The following is an 18,265-nucleotide window of genomic DNA, read 5'->3' as shown; positions in this document are numbered from 1 at the left end:
TCCAATAAGGCACATCTTATTATCCAATAGGGCACATCTTATATCCAATAGGACACATCTTATTATCCAATAGGGCACATCCTATTATCCAATAGAGCACATACTATTATCCAATAGGGCACATCCTATTATCCAATAGGGCACATCGCACATCCTATTATCCAATAGGGCACATCTTATTATACAATAGGGCACATCCTATTATCCAATAGAGCACATCTTATTATCCAATAGGGCACATCCTATTATCCAATAGAGCACATACTATTATCCAATAGGGCACATCCTATTATCCAATAGGGCACATCGCACATCCTATTATCCAATAGGGCACATCTTATTATACAATAGGGCACATCCTATTATCCAATAGAGCACATCTTATATCCAATAGGGCACATCTTATTATACAATAGGGCACATCCTATTATCCAATAGAGCACATATTATTATCGAATAGGGCACCTCTTATTATCCAGTAGGGCACATCCTATTATCCAGTAGGGCACATCTTATTATCCAATAGAGCACGTCCTATTATCCAATAGGGCACATCCTATTATCCAATAGGGCACATCTTATTATCCAATAGGGCACATCTTATTATCCAATAGGGCACATCTTATTATCCAATAGGGCACATCCTATTATCCAATAGGGCACATCCTATTATCTAATAGGGCACATCCTATTATCCAATAGGGCACATCTTATATCCAATATGGCACATCTTATTATCCAAAGGGCACATCTTATAATCCAATAGGGCACATCCTATTATCCAATAGGGCACATCTTATTATCCAATAGGGCACATCTTATTATCCAATAGGGCACATCTTATTGTCCAATAGGGCACATCTTATTATCCAATAGGGCACATCTTATTGTCCAATAGGGCACATCTTATTATCCAATAGGGCACATGTTATTATCCAATAGGGCACATGTTATTATCCAATAGGGCACATCTTATTGTCCAATACGGCACATCTTATTATCCAATAGGTCACATCTTATTATCCAATAGGGCACATCTTATTATCCAATAGGGCACATCTTATTATCCAATAGGGCACATATTATTGTCCAATAGGGCACATCTTATTGTCCAATAGGGCACATCCTTCTTTAGACTTCAGTGGAACCCAGTTAGTTGACCCATTATTTGCCCACTATAACAGCATTACCATTCCTTCAGTCAAGTCTCTCCCTATGTGCTCCCAGTCCCTTGGGTGGCCACACGGCACGTTGAGGTCTGGCCACACGCCCAGTGTAAGGGGATACTCTCCACACTCCAGCCCAGATAGGAAGTGGACAGTGGGGGAGGAGAAGCGCCAGGGTCCTCTTGTCAAGGTAACCAGAGAGAGACCAGCCAACAGCACCCAGACCCAGAACCCCACAGAGCTGTTAAAGGTTCTGGAGGAAACTCACCAGACCGCTTTGTCGGTCTATACAGTAGGGGGGTGTTAGTTCACTGTTTGTTCGCTTGCGGTGTGTTATAGAGAACAGATGTCATTTTCGCCCGTTTCTACATGTAGAATCGGTTTGCACTCGGGTTTGCAAATTGCAGCCGGTACTATGTTCAGAGGTGCTAAGTACTCTCGGCCGGCAGACGCTCGACAATCCTACCAGTCTGTCCGTGCCTTAAGAGCTACTCTCTCTGTCTCTCTGTGCCCAGGCCCCAGAGAAACCACACATCTGCTTCTCCCTACCTCCTTACCTGGCCCCAGCCCCCAGGCTGCAAAGTGACAGCAGCACCTGTGTGACTGTGACTGGGAGAGGACATGGACTCCATTGCACCACAGCCTCTCTCTGCCTCACTGACTGGCTGGCCTCCATTTTTTTAGTATTTAGTACTTATTAGGATCCCCAATTAGCTGCTGCCGAGGCAGCGGCTACTCTTCCTGGGGTCCAAACAGGAAACAACACAACAAATAAAATACATACAATACATAAATATACAGTCGTGGTCGAAAGTTTTGAGAATGACATAAATATAAATTTTCACAAAGTCTGCTGCCTCAGTTTTTATGATGACAATTTGCATATACTCCAGAATGTTATGAAGAGTGATCAGATGAATTGCAATTAATTGCAATGTCCCTCTTTGCCATGAAAATGAACTTAATCCCAAAAAAACATTTCCACTGCATTTCAGCCCTGCCACAAAAGGACCAGCTGACATCATGTCAGTGATTCTCTCGTTAACACAGTGTTGACGAGGACAAGGCTGGAGATCACTCTCTCATGCTGATTGAGTTAGAATAACAGACTGGAACCTTTAAAAGGAGGGTGGTGCTTGAAATCATTGTTCTTCCTCTGTTAACCATGGTTACCTGCAAGGAAACACGTGCCGTCATCATTGCTTTGCACAAAAAGGGCTTCACAGGCAAGGATCTTGCTGCTAGTAAGATTGCACCTAAATCAACCATTTATCGGATCATCAAGAACTTCAAGGAGAGAGGTTCAATTGTTGTGAAGAAGGCTTCAGGGCGCCCAAGAAAGTCCAGCAAGCGCCAGGACCGTCTCATAAAGTTGATTCAGCTGCGGGATCGGGGCACCACCAGTGCAGAGCTTGCTCAGGAATGGCAGCAGGCAGGTGTGAGTGCATCTGCACGCACAGTGAGGCGAATACTTTTGGAGGATGGCCTGGTGTCAAGAAGGGTAGCGAGGAAGCCACTTCTCTCCAGGAAAAACATCAGGGACAGAGTGATATTCTGCAAAAGGTACAGGGATTGGACTGCTGAGGACTGGGGTAAAGTCATTTTCTCTGATGAATCCCCCTTCCGATTGTTTGGGGCATCCGGAAAAAAGCTTGTCCGGAGAAGACAAGGTGAGCGCTACCATCAGTCCTGTGTCATGCCAACAGTAAATCATCCTGAGACCATTCATGTGTGGGGTTGCTTCTCAGCCAGGGGAGTGGGCTCACTCACAATTTTGCCTAAGAACACAGCCATGAATAAAGAATGGTACCAACACATCCTCCGAGAGCAACTTCTCCCAACCATCCAAGAACAGTTTGGTGACGAACAATGCATTTTCCAGCATGATGGAGCACCTTCCATAAGGCAAAAGCCTTGATTATGCAAGAATGGGCTGCCATCAGTCAGGATGTGGCCCAGAAGTTAATTGACAGCATGCCAGGGCGGATTGCAGAGGTCTTGAAAAAGAAGGGTCAACACTGCAAATATTGACTCTTTGCATAAACTTAATGTAATTGTCAATTAAAACCTTCGACACTTATGGAATGCTTGTAATTATACTTCAGTATACCATAGTAACATCTGACAAAAATATCTAAAAACACTGAAGCAGCAAACTTTGTGAAGACCAATACTTGTGTCATTCTCAAAACTTTTGACCACGACTGTACATGCATAGCACTACATTTACATTACAATTTAGCCATCTACTAGAATGGCGCCGGAGAAGATGGCTGCCGTTTTACACCCCTCTAACCAATTGTACTATTATGTGTGTTTTTCCGCGTTATTTGTAATTTATTCTGTACATAATGTTTCTGCCATCGTCTCTTATAACCTAAAAGAGCTTCTGGATATCAGGACAGCGATTACTCACCTCGTATTGGACGAAGATTTTTTTCTTCAACAAGTCAGACGCGAAGGATATCCTACAGACACCCGACAAGGCCCAAATCCCCGTCATTGGCATGAGAAAGAGACAGAGATATCGTGGACGTAGGTCGGGGTGCCTTGTAAGGATCCGACGGCGAGCGAGTAAACTGCCTCTTCCATCAATCCTATTAGCCAATGTTCAATCATTTGAGAATAAATTGGATGACCTAAGATTACGGTTATCCTACCAACGGGACATTAAAAACTGTAATATTTTATGTTTCACCGAGTCGTAGCTGAACGACGACATGGACAACATACAGCTAGCGGGCTATACGCTACATCGGCAGGATAGAACGGCTGACTCTGGTAAGACAAGGGGTGGCGGTCTGTGTATATTTGTAAACAACAGCTAGTGCACAAAATCAAATACTAAGGAAGTCTCGAGGTTTTGCTCGCCTGAGGTAGAGTATCTTATGATAAGCTGTAGACCACACTATTTACCAAGAGAGTTTTCATCTGTATTTTTCATAGCTGTCTATTTACCACCACAAACCAATGCTGGCATTAAGATTGCACTGAATGAGCTGTATAAGGCCATAAGTGAACAGGAAAACACTCATCCAGAGGCAGCGCTCCTAGTGGCCGGGGACTTTAATGCAGGGAAACTTAAATCCGTTCTACCTAATTTCTACCAGCATGTTAAATGTGCCACCAGAGGAAAAAAAAACTCTAGACCACCTTTACTCCACACCTTTACTTAGACCACCTTTACTCCACACCTTTACTTCTACAAAGCTCTCCCTCGCCCTCCATTTGGCAAATCTGACCATAACTCTATCCTCCTGGTTCCTGCTTATAAGCAAAAACTAAAGCAGGAAGCACCAGTGACTCAGTTAATAAAAAAAGTGGTCAGATGACGCAGATGCTAAGCTACAGGACTGTTTTGCTAGCACAGACTGGAAAATGTTCTGGGATTCTTCAGATAACATTGAGGAGTACACCACATCAGTCACTGGCTTCATTAATAAGTGCATCGATGATGTCGTCCCCACAGTGACTGTACGTACATACCCCAACCAGAAGCCATGGATTACAGGCAACATCCGCACTGAGCTAAAGGGTAGAGCTGCCGCTTTCGAGGAGCGGGACTCTAACCCGGACGCTTATAAGAAATCCCGCTATGCCCTCCGACAAACCATCAAACAGGCAAAGAGTCAATTCAGGACTAAGATTGAATCGTACTACACCGGCTCTGACGCTCGTCGAATGTGGCAGGGCTTGAAAACTATTACAGACTACAAAGGGAAGCACAGCCGCGAGCTGCCCAGTGACACAATACTTCCAGACGAGCTAAACCACTTCTATGCTCGCTTCGAGGCAAGCAACACTGAAGCATGCATGAGAGCACCAGCTGTTCCGGATGACTATGTGATCACGCTCTCCGTAGCCGATGTGAGTAAGACTTTTAAGCAGGTCAACATTCACAAGGCCGCAGGGCCAGACGGATTACCAGGACGTGTACTCCGAGCATGTTCTGACCAACTGGCAAGTGTCTTCACAGACATTTTCAACATGTCCCTGACTGAGTCTGTAATACCAACATGTTTCAAGCAGACCACCATAGTCCCCGTGCCCAAGGACACTAAGATAACCTGCCTAAATGACTACCGACCTGTAGCACTGACGTCTGTAGCCATGAAGTGCTTTGAAAGGCTGGTCATGGCTCACATCAACACCATTATCCCAGAAACCCTAGACCCACTCCAATTTGCATTTCGCCCCAACAGATCCACAGATGATGCAATCTCTATTGCACTCCACACTGCCCTTTCCCACCTGGACAAGAGGAACACCTACGTGAGAATGCTATTCATTGACTACAGCTCAGTATTCAACACCATAGTGCCCTCAAAGCTCATCACTAAGCTAAGGATCCTGGGACTAAACACCTCCCTCTGCAACTGGAACCTTGACTTCCTGACGGGCCGCACCCAGGTGGTAAGGGTAGGCAGCAACACATCTGCCACACTGATCCTCAACACGGGGGCCCCTCAGGATTTCGTGCCCAGTCCCCTCCTGTACTCCCTGTTCACCCATGACTGCATGGCCAGGCATGACTCCAACACCATCATTAAGTTTGCCGACGACACAACAGTGGTAGGCCTGATCACCAACAACGATGAGACAGCCTATAGGGAGGAGGTCAGAGACCTGGCCGTGTGGTGCCAGGATAACAACCTCTCCCTCAACATGACCAAGACAAAGGAGATGATTGTGGACTACAGGGAAAAAAAGAGGACTGAGCACGCCCCCATTCTCATCGACGGGGCTGTAGTGGAACAGGTTGAGAGCTTCAAGTTCCTTGGTGTCCACATCACCAACAAACTATCATGGTCCAAACACACCAAGACAGTCGTGAAGAGGGCACGACAAAGCCTATTCCCCCTCAGGAGACTGAAAAGATTTGGCATGGGTCCTCAGATCCTCAAAATATTCTACAGCTGCACCATCGAGAGCATCCTGACTGGTTGCATCACCGCCTGGTATGGCAACTGCTCGGCCTCCGACCGCAAGGCACTACAGAGTGTAGTGCGTACGGCCCAGTACATCACTGGGGCCAAGCTTCCTGCCATCCAGGACCTCTATACCAGGCGGTGTCAGAGGAAGGCCCTCAAAATTGTCAAAGACTCCAGCCACCCTAGTCATAGACTGTTCTCTCTGCTACCGCACGGCAAGCGGTACCGGAGTGCCAAGTCTAGGTCCAAAAGACTTCTCAACAGCTTCTACCCCCAGGCCATAAGATTCCTGAACAGCTAATCATGGCTAACCGGACTATTTGCACTGCCCCCCCACACCCACCCCCCACCACATCTTTTTACGCTGCTGCTACTCTGTTAATTATTTATGCATAGTCACTTTAACTTTATCCACATGTACATATTACTTCAACTACCTCAACTAGCCGGTGCCCCCACACATTGACTCTGCACCGGTACCCCCCTGTATATATAGCCTCCCTACTGTTATTTTATTTTACTTCTGCTCTTTTTTTCTCCACACTTTTTTGTTGTTTCATTTTACTTTTTTAATTAAAAAATAAATGCACTGTTGGTTAAGGGCTGTAAGTAAGCATTTCACTGTAATGTCTGCACCTGTTGTATTCGGCGCATGTGGCCAATAAAATTTGATTTGATTTGATTCAGCAGATGCTCCCATTCAGAGCAACCCACCGCTAGTGCATTCATCTTAAGATAGCCAGGTGAGACAACCACATATCACAGTCGTATCCCAACCACGTATCACATACATAATACAATACATAATACAATACCAAATGCATAAACATTTCTGTGTGTCTCTTCACAGTCCCAGTCGTGCCGTAAGGTGTTCTTTTATCCGTTTTTTAAAATCTGGTTTTATTGCTAGCTCGAATTACCTGGGGTGGCAGAGAGTTCCATTTAGTTATGGCTCTATTTAATACTGTGTGTTTCCCAGCCTCTGTTCTGGACCTGGGTACTGTGAAGAGACCTCTGGTTGCATGTCTTGTGTTGTACTGATGAGTGTCCAAACTGTGTGCCAACTGCTTGAACAAATAGTTTGGTACCCTCAACGCCTCATTCAAAGACCAATAGTGATGCAGTCAATCTCTCCTCAACTTTGAGCCAGAAACGATTGACAGGCATGTCATTGACATTCGCCCTCCATGTACATTTTAAAGGGCACTAGGTCATATGAAATTTAAAGCCACAGTCACAGACTATGGCATTGTTGTGGCTATTGGTGTTATCTGAGCACTTTGAGCGTAGAATATATTTTTAAAAATACAGACACTGTAGGCCTACTTCCCATTGCCATTTGTTCCTCAAGTTATACTGGTTATAAAATGGCTGTTTTTGCGACTGTTTTCCAATGTGGGCCTGCTGTTAGTATGGTTGCAAATGACACCATAATCCCCAATATAGTACACTACTTTTAACCAGAGCACTATGGGCCCTGGTCAAAAGTAGTGCACTATGAAGGGAATATGGTGCAATTTGGAATCTACTTTGGATTTGAAAAAAGTAACCAACACAAACTGTTGTTTTGAGGGTGAAATTTCAACCACAGGATTATGTCATCGGGGTAACCACATAGACAATATATTGAATTTGTACCTTTAAAACAACGTCAGATCTTCAACGTTATATCCACTATAAGAAAAAAAACTATAGGTTGGGCAGCACCTCCTACTGGATAATTTATCTACAGCTACCCTTTGGTCTCCCATCCAGGGTTTTAAACAAGCCCTGCTTAGCTATGATATTTGTAACAGATTATTAGTGCTATTGTGAGAATGATTGTGGAGAGATCTCCATTTAAAAATGAAATACATTCACTGTTGCTATCAAAGTCATTCCAAAAGGTAGGTTTAACAGAGCAAATGAAATGTGAACAAACTTTATCGCTCATATATCATCAATGATGCTATTTAGGCCTATATAGCGTTTGCAAAGTCCTCAACAGTTATTGTTTCAATTCAACCCAGAATTCAACTAACAATAGACAATACAATAGGCCTAGTGTTTCAACCTCTGGTTAATTTAAAATGTAATGATATTTAGTGATTGAATTTAGTGATATTGAACTAAATCAAATCAAACTTTATTTGAAGTACATTTAAAGTTTTTTACATTTAGTCCTACTCTTTAACTTCGATTCTTGGTTGAGATGGTGACGGGGCTGTAGTGGAACGACGGGGCTGTAGTGGAACGACGGGGCTGTAGTGGAACGACGGGGCTGTAGTGGAACGACGGGGCTGTAGTGGAACGACGGGGCTGTAGTGGAACGACGGGGCTGTAGTGGAACAGGTTGAGAGCTTCAAGTTCCTTGGTGTCCACATCACCAACGAACTATCATGGTCCAAACACACCAAGACAGTCGTGAAGATGGCACGACAAAGCCTATTCCCCTTCAGGAGACTGAAAAGATTTGGCATGGGTCCTCAGATCAATTATTAATTTCTAAACAAACTGGAATTAAAGCCAGACTAAGTCAGTGGCACAGATGGAACTATCCAAGTAGAATATAAATCTCCTTCAAATGTTGATATTTGGTTGCGGTGACAACCAAAAAACATTCAATATCACTTTTGAAATACAATAAATAGCCTATTAACTTGTCGACAAGTTTAAAGAAGTCTCCAAATCAACCAAACATAAATGTAGGTAATCATATAAGCGATCATGTTCAAGATAGCATGCAGAGGCCGTCGCAGGTCTGTGGAGATCTTCACAATTGCTGTAATAATCTGTGCAGATTCCCAAACGGCATTGATCACTTGCACCATGTACTTTTAATGTAATCTAAACTGCAATTCAGGTCATTTGGTTCTGCTTTTAGATGAAGCACAGTGATAACGCATTAATCTGTTGTATAAACAAACGATATATCAGACATTTCCATTGGAATTTGGTTGTGCTTGTAGATGGTTGAAAGCATAGTGAAAACACATTGGAAATTCAACTAACTTTTGGCTGTCTTTTTTATGTGTTTGTAATCTCATTGATCAACGTCTCAAACAAATATTACCCAATTATCCACGTTGCAATGACATGGTGTGCCCAGTGGGAACCCGAGGTCACAGTAGTGACACAAACGGCTCTGTCTACTCCCACCGTCTCCCACAACTCTATTTCACACAGTCACTCAGACAAATAAGTGGAGTTAATAAACAGATATAGTTATGAGTGCTGTTGATTCATAGTGTTTGGGTGTGCTTGTTCAGATGTCAGTAAGTGTCTTTGTTTGATTTTAATTGTAGATGTGCATACATTATCTTTTCTCCCAATACACACCAACTGGGTTTATCTTGCTTTCACAACAGTTTAGAGCCTATTGAAAACCTGCAGTCTTTCCCCAATGAGAAATGCCAGAAGCACTAGCTTAATAGAGCATGGGTGATAGGAGATAATCCCAGAGATCTTATTTGGCAGTACACCGCTAGTCCTGTATGGCCTGTTACTGTGTTCTGTCTGTTATTGTTCCCAGGAGAACTAGGGAGGTGGTGGTCAGTAATGTGGTACCATTGTCACTCAGTTTCCTACTCTGTGAGGTGCCACATTTCACAGCCACCAGGGCACCATACTGCAGAACCACTTGAAGAGTTTAATTCCAAAACGCTATATATCCATTTTCAGAAATGTTGGTGAATTAGCTTTTGCTTTTTAAAGAACTTTGAAAAAGATTGGTCTGTTTTTTCACCATCTTATCATGGCATGGGGTTGTTCAATGACAGACATGTATTTGTTTGAAATCTATCACTTGATGGTTTCATTTTAAAGAGACAAATAATAATGTTTTGTTGCAAAACGCTATATATCCGCCTCACTCTCAGAGAAATAAGTAGTACTGCTAGGTTTTACACAGTCAAATGTAACAAATAACTACATTTGTAATAAAGAACTGTACAAACGGTACATTTGTGGCATTAATATTTGTAAAAGTGTTTAAAAAAATGAATCAATACAGCAACATGAGACCTGTCACCTGTATGTAAAATATTTACATTTGACATTTTAGTCATTTAGCAGATGCTTTTATTCATAGCGATTTACAGTTAGTGCATTCATCTTAAGATATCTAGGTGAGATAACAACATATCACAGTCAAATATACAGGAAACAAACATTATATAGCATTTTGCAACAAACCCTATATTAATACACATTTAAAATCTATGAATAAAAAATCTGAGAGCAGTAATATTTTACACACGCAATCATTTCTGATGAAAAAACAAATATGAACAATTGGTGGATATAGCTTTTTGGAACGAAACTCTTCACTTCCTGACTGATATAATGACTAGGGCTGCGTTCCAAATAGCACCCTATTCCCAATATAATGCACTACTTTTGACCAGGGCTCTTAAGGCTCTGGTTAAAAGTAATGCACTATATAGGGGATAGGGCACCATATGGAATGCTGCCTAGAAGGCTTTTAAACTCTCCTACCAAGACCACTTTGATACGAAGTTGTAAAGGTGATTATTTGCCAGATCACAAGGGCTCCTCTGTCATCTATTTGTTATGAATAAGAAGTGGCTATTGAAGGAGTCAGGACAGGAGGTGTATGTAAGAATAGGTTATTATAGGCCTCACTCAAAGAATGCAGTGAAATAACAAATGTGACACAGTTCCTCCTTGTGGAATGATGATTATAATACAATATTATCCACAAAGAAAAGCAAAATCAGTCATTAGAATTGGCATACAATGTCCTCTTAAAATGACGTGGTGTTTCCTTTGTAGTTTTGTTGGATTTACCACAGTCTCAAATGGAATGTCAACAATTTTAGGGAAATACCGTATTAGGAAATGTTTCCCTCTCAAAAAAGTAATTATTTATTTTCTAATCTCATGGAGCGTTGATGTCGTAATAAAACTGAGATAGAACCACGTTCCTTTGTATTTTCATGCTTGTTGCACAGAGAGTCCTAGGGTTCCGGAACTCTCCTCTCATTGGGTAGCTCTTTGGGTTCTCTCCTCTCATTGGGTAGCTCTTTGGGTTCGATCCTCTCATTGGGTAGCTCTTTGGGTTCTCTTTTCTCATTTGGGTAGCTCTTTGGGTTACATTTTGATTCCATCTCTAGTCAGACAGTTAGCTGAGGCGTTGAGCAGAGCCTTTTTCCTGGGACAACAGCTGTTGCCATGGGACAGATAGACAGACAGACAGACCAACAGATAGACGGCCACAGGTGTTGGGCAACCCAGCTGTTCCCATGACTCACAAGGTTGTCAGGCAGGCCTCTCTCTGCTAGTGGGGGCCCGGGCATCAGACACAACAGCACACACACTGCTAGATTGTTAGCCACTTGGACATTTGGCTTCAGTCTAATGTCCCAGCAGGTGTGTGTGTGGAAGCACTGTTGGCCCTTTCTTCAGGATATGTTTTGAGTGTTCTTGATATCACCAATAATTAGAGATGAGAGAGTGAAAAAGGAATCATCACACATTAATACAATGAGACTTGATTTCATTCATTCAATGTCTTATTACCGGAATAACTGGAGTAAATTGCACCTGGGCTAGGACAATCCTGGGCTTGTTCCCAATCCTGGTCCTGGAAGGCATCAGTATGTGCAGGCTTTTGTTCCAGCCCTGCATTAAAACACCTGATACAGTCCAGTCATATGAATGTACACTACTTACCGAACCAGGATGTTTGTGTATTTGATATGTGCAGTAACTAACCCTTGTGTCTCCCATCGCCTCTCCGTAGCGTCCTGGAATGCCGTCTGGAGCGAGGATGCCCCACCAGGGTGCTCCCATGGGCCCCCCCGGACCTCCGTTTGGTGGGAGCCCCACGGTGCGGCCCGGCCTGCCCGCCCCGGTCATGGAGCCCAGCCGTAAGAGACCTGCCCCCTCCCAGCAGGTCCAGCAACAGCAGAACGTCCAGAACCGGGCCAGAAAGTGAGTCACACGTCCAGGATCCATCCAAGATCCAACCCCGTCCCCTCTCACCACTGCATGGCTCTGTGTCTGTGGTTTGTCCCCTAGCCCTGTTTTCTCCATGCCTCTGGTCATGTTTCTGTGTGTGATATCTGCAATTCACCATCTGCATTTATCAGACTGAGTGTTTGTCACTGTTGTACAGTGAGTATCTCTGTGTGGGCTCCCCCTTCTGCTTGCTTTAGTCTTGCAACCTCTCCACTACTCTCTCTGACACTGCTCACCCCTCATCTACATTGAGCGGTTGGGTTAAGCCAATGTATGACCGCTGTCTTCGGTCTGTTTTGTGGTCTGTGGTCTGTTAGCTGTTAGCTGTCATGGTATATTGTTGTCTACCATCTACACTCCTCAGAATGAGAGCTGACCTGGGCTCTGGGCTGTAATGCATTGTCTCCCCGTTAACAAATCAGTCTATCCCAATAATAATCATAACAAATCAGTCTATCCCAATAATAATCATAACAAATCAGTCTATCCCAATAATAATCATAACAAATCAGTCTATCCCAATAATAATCATAACAAATCAGTCTATCCCAATAATAATCATAACAAATCAGTCTATCCCATTAATAATCATAACAAATCAGTCTATCCCAATAATAATCATAACAAATCAGTCTATCCCAATAATAATCATAACAAATCAGTCTATCCCAATAATAATCATAACAAATCAGTCTATCCCATTAATAATCATAACAAATCAGTCTATCCCAATAATAATCATAACAAATCAGTCTATCCCAATAATAATCATAACAAATCAGTCTATCCCAATAATAATCATAACAAATCAGTCTATCCCAATAATAATCATAACAAATCAGTCTATCCCAATAATAATCATAACAAATCAGTCTATCCCATTAATAATCATAACAAATCAGTCTATCCCAATAATAATCATAACAAATTAGTCTATCCCAATAATAATCATAACAAATCAGTCTATCCCAATAATAATCATAACAAATCAGTCTATCCCAATAATAATCATAACAAATCAGTCTATCCAATGAACAACCACAGAGTGTGTTGTGCTTCACATGTAGACCAAGAGTTATGACTCATGAATAATTCCTGAGGGTGGTGAATTAGCCAGGTATAGTTACTAGAGAGAAGATCAAAATGCACTCCTCTCTCTGCAGTGCAATTGATCCACTCACAATTAAGCAGCCTTGTCAAACAAGGGCCAGGGAAATGTTGTCCTGTCTCGGTCCTCCACCCCCCACCTCCATGGCTCCCTCCCTGTGGCGGGCCTGCCTGATCGATGGCCCAGGGTGACCCAGTAGGTGACACTATCTCTGGGAAAGTGTATGCTTGTCCTCTGGTAGTCGACGGCCCCCTCCCCAGTCAACTGCCTAGCAGAGCACAGCCACCTGAGTTTGCAGTGTCATTGAGACCATATGGCTATTGGCTAGACCCATGTGAGCTCGCCGTGTCGAGACAGCGCTTTCCTACCCACACAAACCTGCCACTGCTTTGAAAAATAGGCCATATTCAAATGTAAATGTACATAAATGCTAGAAATAGTTTTGTGTAATTGCAGTGGAGTCAAAGATCAGTTTTAATGTGATACTTTTTGCAGTGTATACATTAGACAATAGGCAGGGTGTTTTGGCTGAGAGTTATAGGACAGTCCATACTGAGTCGTGAAAAAGTTCAGGTGCAGCTACAGCACCACAGATATTCAACACTACAGAGAAAGCACACTGCCTACATAGAAGCATCCAGATATGCCCAGTTTGCCCACAAGCTACTTTCATCAATACTACCTGGATCATAGCAGAACTAGAGTGGTGACATTTTCTAAAATGTAAATGTAATTTTCTCTGCTTCTCTGTCCTTTTCCTCGTGTGCTACTCTGTGTCTTTGTCCCAGTGTGTTCATTACCAGTGTGTCTGCCTGTTATTAGTGTGCCATTTAAACACTGAAACACTGAAGTGAGTGAAGCATGATTCCCCATGGTCCAATGAGAACCTTCCTTGCTGGACAAGCGTCCAATGAGACGTCCAGATCCACTGATCACCAGAATCCACTATGTCCTCCTCTCTCACTTTGTGTGTGCATGCACACAGATGCACCCCCACACTGCTGCCTGTACATACTACCGAAACACTTGCACCGATACTAACACACCCATTGTCATACATGCACATACACACACGACCACAGAGTGTGTCCTTCAGTACAGACATCTTGCTTGCTGCTACCAGTGTGTTGCCACACCAACCAACCTCTCTAATCGGACAACCTTCAAATCCCATCAACCCTTAGGAAGCCAGTGGGATTCCCTGGAGCCAATGAGATGCCAGCGAGGCAGATGGACATGAGAGATGCCCAATCAGATCCAACGCTCGGATCAAAGTAGGAGTATATTCTGCTGCATGTCCGTTTTTTCACACGTTTTTTCTCGCCACTCTGCCCTCTGCCCTCTCCCCTGACCCCCGACACTCGACCCTAGCACTTCCTAGTGTAGGCGCGGTCACCCCACCCCCACATGTAACCCCAAACAAACCCCTGTGTTTCTCTCCCCATGAGGAAAGCTTAACCAGGTGTTCATAACGGTATATCAGAATGTGCTGATGCATGCTGTAGACTGAAGCATGGCATGATGGGAACAAATTATACTGTGTCTCTTTTAGGAATGTCAGCTGAACACCAAAGGATGCCCTAACCTAACCTCTCCTATCAACTACAACTTTTTCTGTTTTGCCAAGATGTGATCTCTAGACTGATTCCCAGTTTAAGACCCTCAGATCCCTTTGAAATGTAACCCAGACCCCGATATTGCTCTAAAGTGTTTGACTATTTGGCCCGTTAACATACCGTAATTATTTTGCCCTGCTCCGTTAAAAGATTTCTGAGTGAGACTGAGGTCCCTGCTGGTATACCAATGTCTAATACAGTTTTACAGCACTCCCATTTCCTCACACTATATCTATCCCAAACCGTCTCCGTCCTATGGTATACTAAACGCAGGGCTTCCAACATGGCTTCCCTTGGACCCCAACCAGATGTGCTGAGGAGCTTGAGAGAGCACAAACCAATGACACTGTATACTATTTCAAACTTGTTCTCTCAAATCAGTGTCTGAGCCCAATATTAACAATGCACCACTGTTTCGGGGATAACCGATTTTGTAACAAAAATAACAAAAGCATAATGTAAGCCGAAGTTCACTGAGGAGGCACAGACTGCAGCTGCAGACACTACCTAGACAGCCAAGCAGAGTCTGAAGGCATCTAAACCAAACCAGCACACCTCATTTGCCTTAGCAGGGATCCATGGTAAGTAACCCATCAGGTGTCGTAACAATGATGTCCAAGACAGGAAATGGAAATATCTCTCCATACATTTTCAATACTTTTTCATACCCAAAGAATTTGACATGTCTGTGAGCTGCTGAAAGATAATAGGAAACTATCTTATTCCTCATCGGAAAGAAGAAAGTTGGATTCGGAAGCATTGTCATTGGTGGTCACATAGCATATTGGGCTCTGGAGACAGCCACAGTTGGCATAGGAGCCAAAACTCACAAACATACACACAATCTATACGCAGTGGATGGTATAGCATGAGTCATGAGGGGTTAGTGCATGAGGTTTTTAATGTGACACTTTGAATGTCACGGGTTCCTGCTCTCCAGGTGGCATACCATACGCCTGCCTCTGCTGGATCCCCCAAAACACATACACACATCTGCATTGCGTACACACACACGCATGCACACACATGCGCACCGCACACGCACACACAGCTGGGACACTGGGGTGCTGGATGTGGCCCAGGATTTTAGCAGATGGCCTGGGCGCTACACTATCAGTCACCATAGTAACATGCTCTCTTTTCCTTTTTCTCTCTGTCTTTCTCTCCCTCTGTAGCGCCAAGAGAAGGAAAATGGCCGACAAGATTCTTCCACAGAGGGTGAGATTGCATATATTTTGCTTTTTCCCCCCCGTTACCGGAGTGTTTGTGTGTGCGATTCTCGATTCTCTGTTGAATAGAAACCGCGTGTGTGTGTTTTGATCTCAGGGCTTGGAGGGGCAGATGATTATGTGTTGATAGAAATGGAGCGAAAGGAGATGCCCGGGTGATCAGAGGCTTGGCGCAGGCTTGGCAGTGGGCGCCGCTTTTCAATTGTTCATCTTATTTACGAATGGAACAATCAATAGACTGGTAGGAAACAGAACGAATATGACACAACGTATGAGGCAATAGAGTGGGCACATTTTACATTTATATCATTTAGCAGACGCTCTTATCCAGAGCGACTTACAAATTGGTGCATTCAACTTATGATAGCCAGTGGGACAACCACTTTTACTTTTATACTATCCCAGTTATTCCTTAAAGAGGTAAGGTTTCAAGTGTCTCCGGAAGGTGGTCAGTGACTCCGCTGTCCTGGCGTCGTGGGGGAGCTTGTTCCACCATTGGGGTGCCAGAGCAGCGAATAGCTTTGACTGGGCTGAGCGGGAACTGTGCTTCCGTAGAGGTAGGGGGGCTAGCAGGCCAGAGGTGGATGAACGTAGTGCCCTCGTTTGGGTGTAGGGTCTGATCTTCTCTCCATAGGTGAGGGTGTGTCCAGTGTGTGGTCCCAGTCAGGGCAAAAGAAACCCACAGCGAGCCTCTGTCCTCTGCCTGCCTGCCTGAGCCATAGCCTCCGCTCTCCACTCCCTGCCCTGTCTCAGCTCGGCCCAGCCTGTGGTTGCATTGGTTGGCCATTGATTTTGTAAAGGCTGCTGTTGGTGACAGTGGACTGGAGCCCCATGCTACTCTCAGTCGCTCCTATAGGCATCTCTGTAGTCTGTGGGTCTTATCGTAACACAAGCCAGACACAGGGAATGGAGATAGCTGTATGACTCAGGCGCCACAACGATGACTCAGGGACAGGGAATGTCTGTCAATGCATTCTGTCTGCACTACACCTCAACCTGGCGACAGACAGACATGCAGATAGAGAAGGAATGAGATGGTCGAGGGAACAATGAAGGGAGAGACAGGTAGAGAGAAAGAGTAAGGGAGGGGTAATGCAGTGGGAGAATCTGGGAGTCTGTGCCCAGTTTGGTAAGCAGCCTTGGCAGTGTGCCGACTCCCTCAGGGAGGGTAGGGGCGGTGGGTTGTCTTGGCTCTGCTGCACCCTCTGCATTTCAAATGCGGACTTAGCAGCACTAAAAGCTGGATTGGTGCACCAATTAGTGAGCGGTGCTGGGCAGTCACAGCTCCTATGGGCACTACTGCCGGCTCTATCACCTTCTTTAGGTGTCACTCCTTCTGTTAGAGAAGGACAAAAATATTTTTGGGGCAAATGATGGCTTTAGAGAATACAGTCACAGCTGCAGTGCAGACACCAGACATGCTTTGATGGCAGTATGCCTTACCGTGCCTTAATAAAACCAAAGCTCAAACATATAAGTTATTTTTTTTTCTGAAGCAAGGTATAGCATTGGATATGATACAGTATACTGTGTGGGCTGTCAGAGACTCTGACTGAGAGAATTGGTTCTTGTTCCCCCCCCCTCTGATAAGATCCGGGAGCTGGTCCCGGAGTCCCAGGCTTACATGGACCTGCTGGCCTTTGAACGTAAACTGGACCAGACCATTATGCGTAAACGGGTGGACATCCAGGAAGCCCTGAAGAGACCCATGAAGGTAACAAATCATAGGCCTAAAGTATCTCACTACTATACTATACTACACTGTGTGTACAAACATTAAGGACACCTGCTCTTTCCATGACATAGGCTGACCAGGTGAATCCAGGTGAAAGCTATGATCCCTTCCATTGATGTCACTTGTTAAATCCACTTCAGCCAGTGTAGATGAAGGGGAGGAGACAGGTTCAAGAATTGAGACATGGATTGTGTATGTGTGCCATTCAGAGGGTGCCTTTGAACGGGGAATGGTAGTAGATGCTAGGTGCACCGGTTTGTGTCAAGAACTGCAACGCTGCTGGGTTTTTCACGCTCAACAGTTTCCCTTGTGTATCAAGAATGGTCCACCATTTCAGATTTACATATGATTATTTTTCATGAAGTAGTTTGGATGTAGTAAACTACTTTTTAAAGTAACTTTAGTTAAGTAAACTATATTTTTCTTAAAGGTAGCTTTAGTGTAGCTTAACTTCTTCCAGTGTGAAGTAATTGGTAGCTTGGTAAACTATATTTTCAGAGTAGCTTCCCCAACACGGTA

The 18,265-nt window shown here is 44.1% G+C and overlaps 1 protein-coding gene across 9 annotated transcripts in view; it reads left to right on the top strand.

The window, feature by feature from the left end:
• The window catches only part of LOC121569907 (SWI/SNF-related matrix-associated actin-dependent regulator of chromatin subfamily D member 3), a 45,652-nt gene that overhangs the window by 18,006 nt on the left and 9,381 nt on the right, over nucleotides 1-18,265 (top strand). For 7 of the 9 annotated variants that reach the window (XM_041881227.2, XM_041881224.2, XM_041881226.2 and 4 more), the window contains exons 2-5: nucleotides 11,841-12,031; nucleotides 14,351-14,440; nucleotides 15,958-16,000; nucleotides 17,603-17,725. In XM_041881227.2, coding sequence (XP_041737161.1) covers nucleotides 11,841-12,031; nucleotides 14,351-14,440; nucleotides 15,958-16,000; nucleotides 17,603-17,725 — 447 coding nt within the window. The remainder of the gene's footprint in view (nucleotides 1-11,840; nucleotides 12,032-14,350; nucleotides 14,441-15,957; nucleotides 16,001-17,602; nucleotides 17,726-18,265) is intronic. The other 2 variants (XM_041881229.2, XM_041881231.2) reach the window with 1 other exon arrangement.

The sequence above is a fragment of the Coregonus clupeaformis genome, chromosome 7 (assembly GCF_020615455.1).
Source record: "Coregonus clupeaformis isolate EN_2021a chromosome 7, ASM2061545v1, whole genome shotgun sequence".
Taxonomy (NCBI): domain Eukaryota; kingdom Metazoa; phylum Chordata; class Actinopteri; order Salmoniformes; family Salmonidae; genus Coregonus; species Coregonus clupeaformis.
The sequence above is the reverse complement of the archived record's forward strand: the minus strand, read 5'-3'. Positions and strand labels throughout refer to the sequence as shown.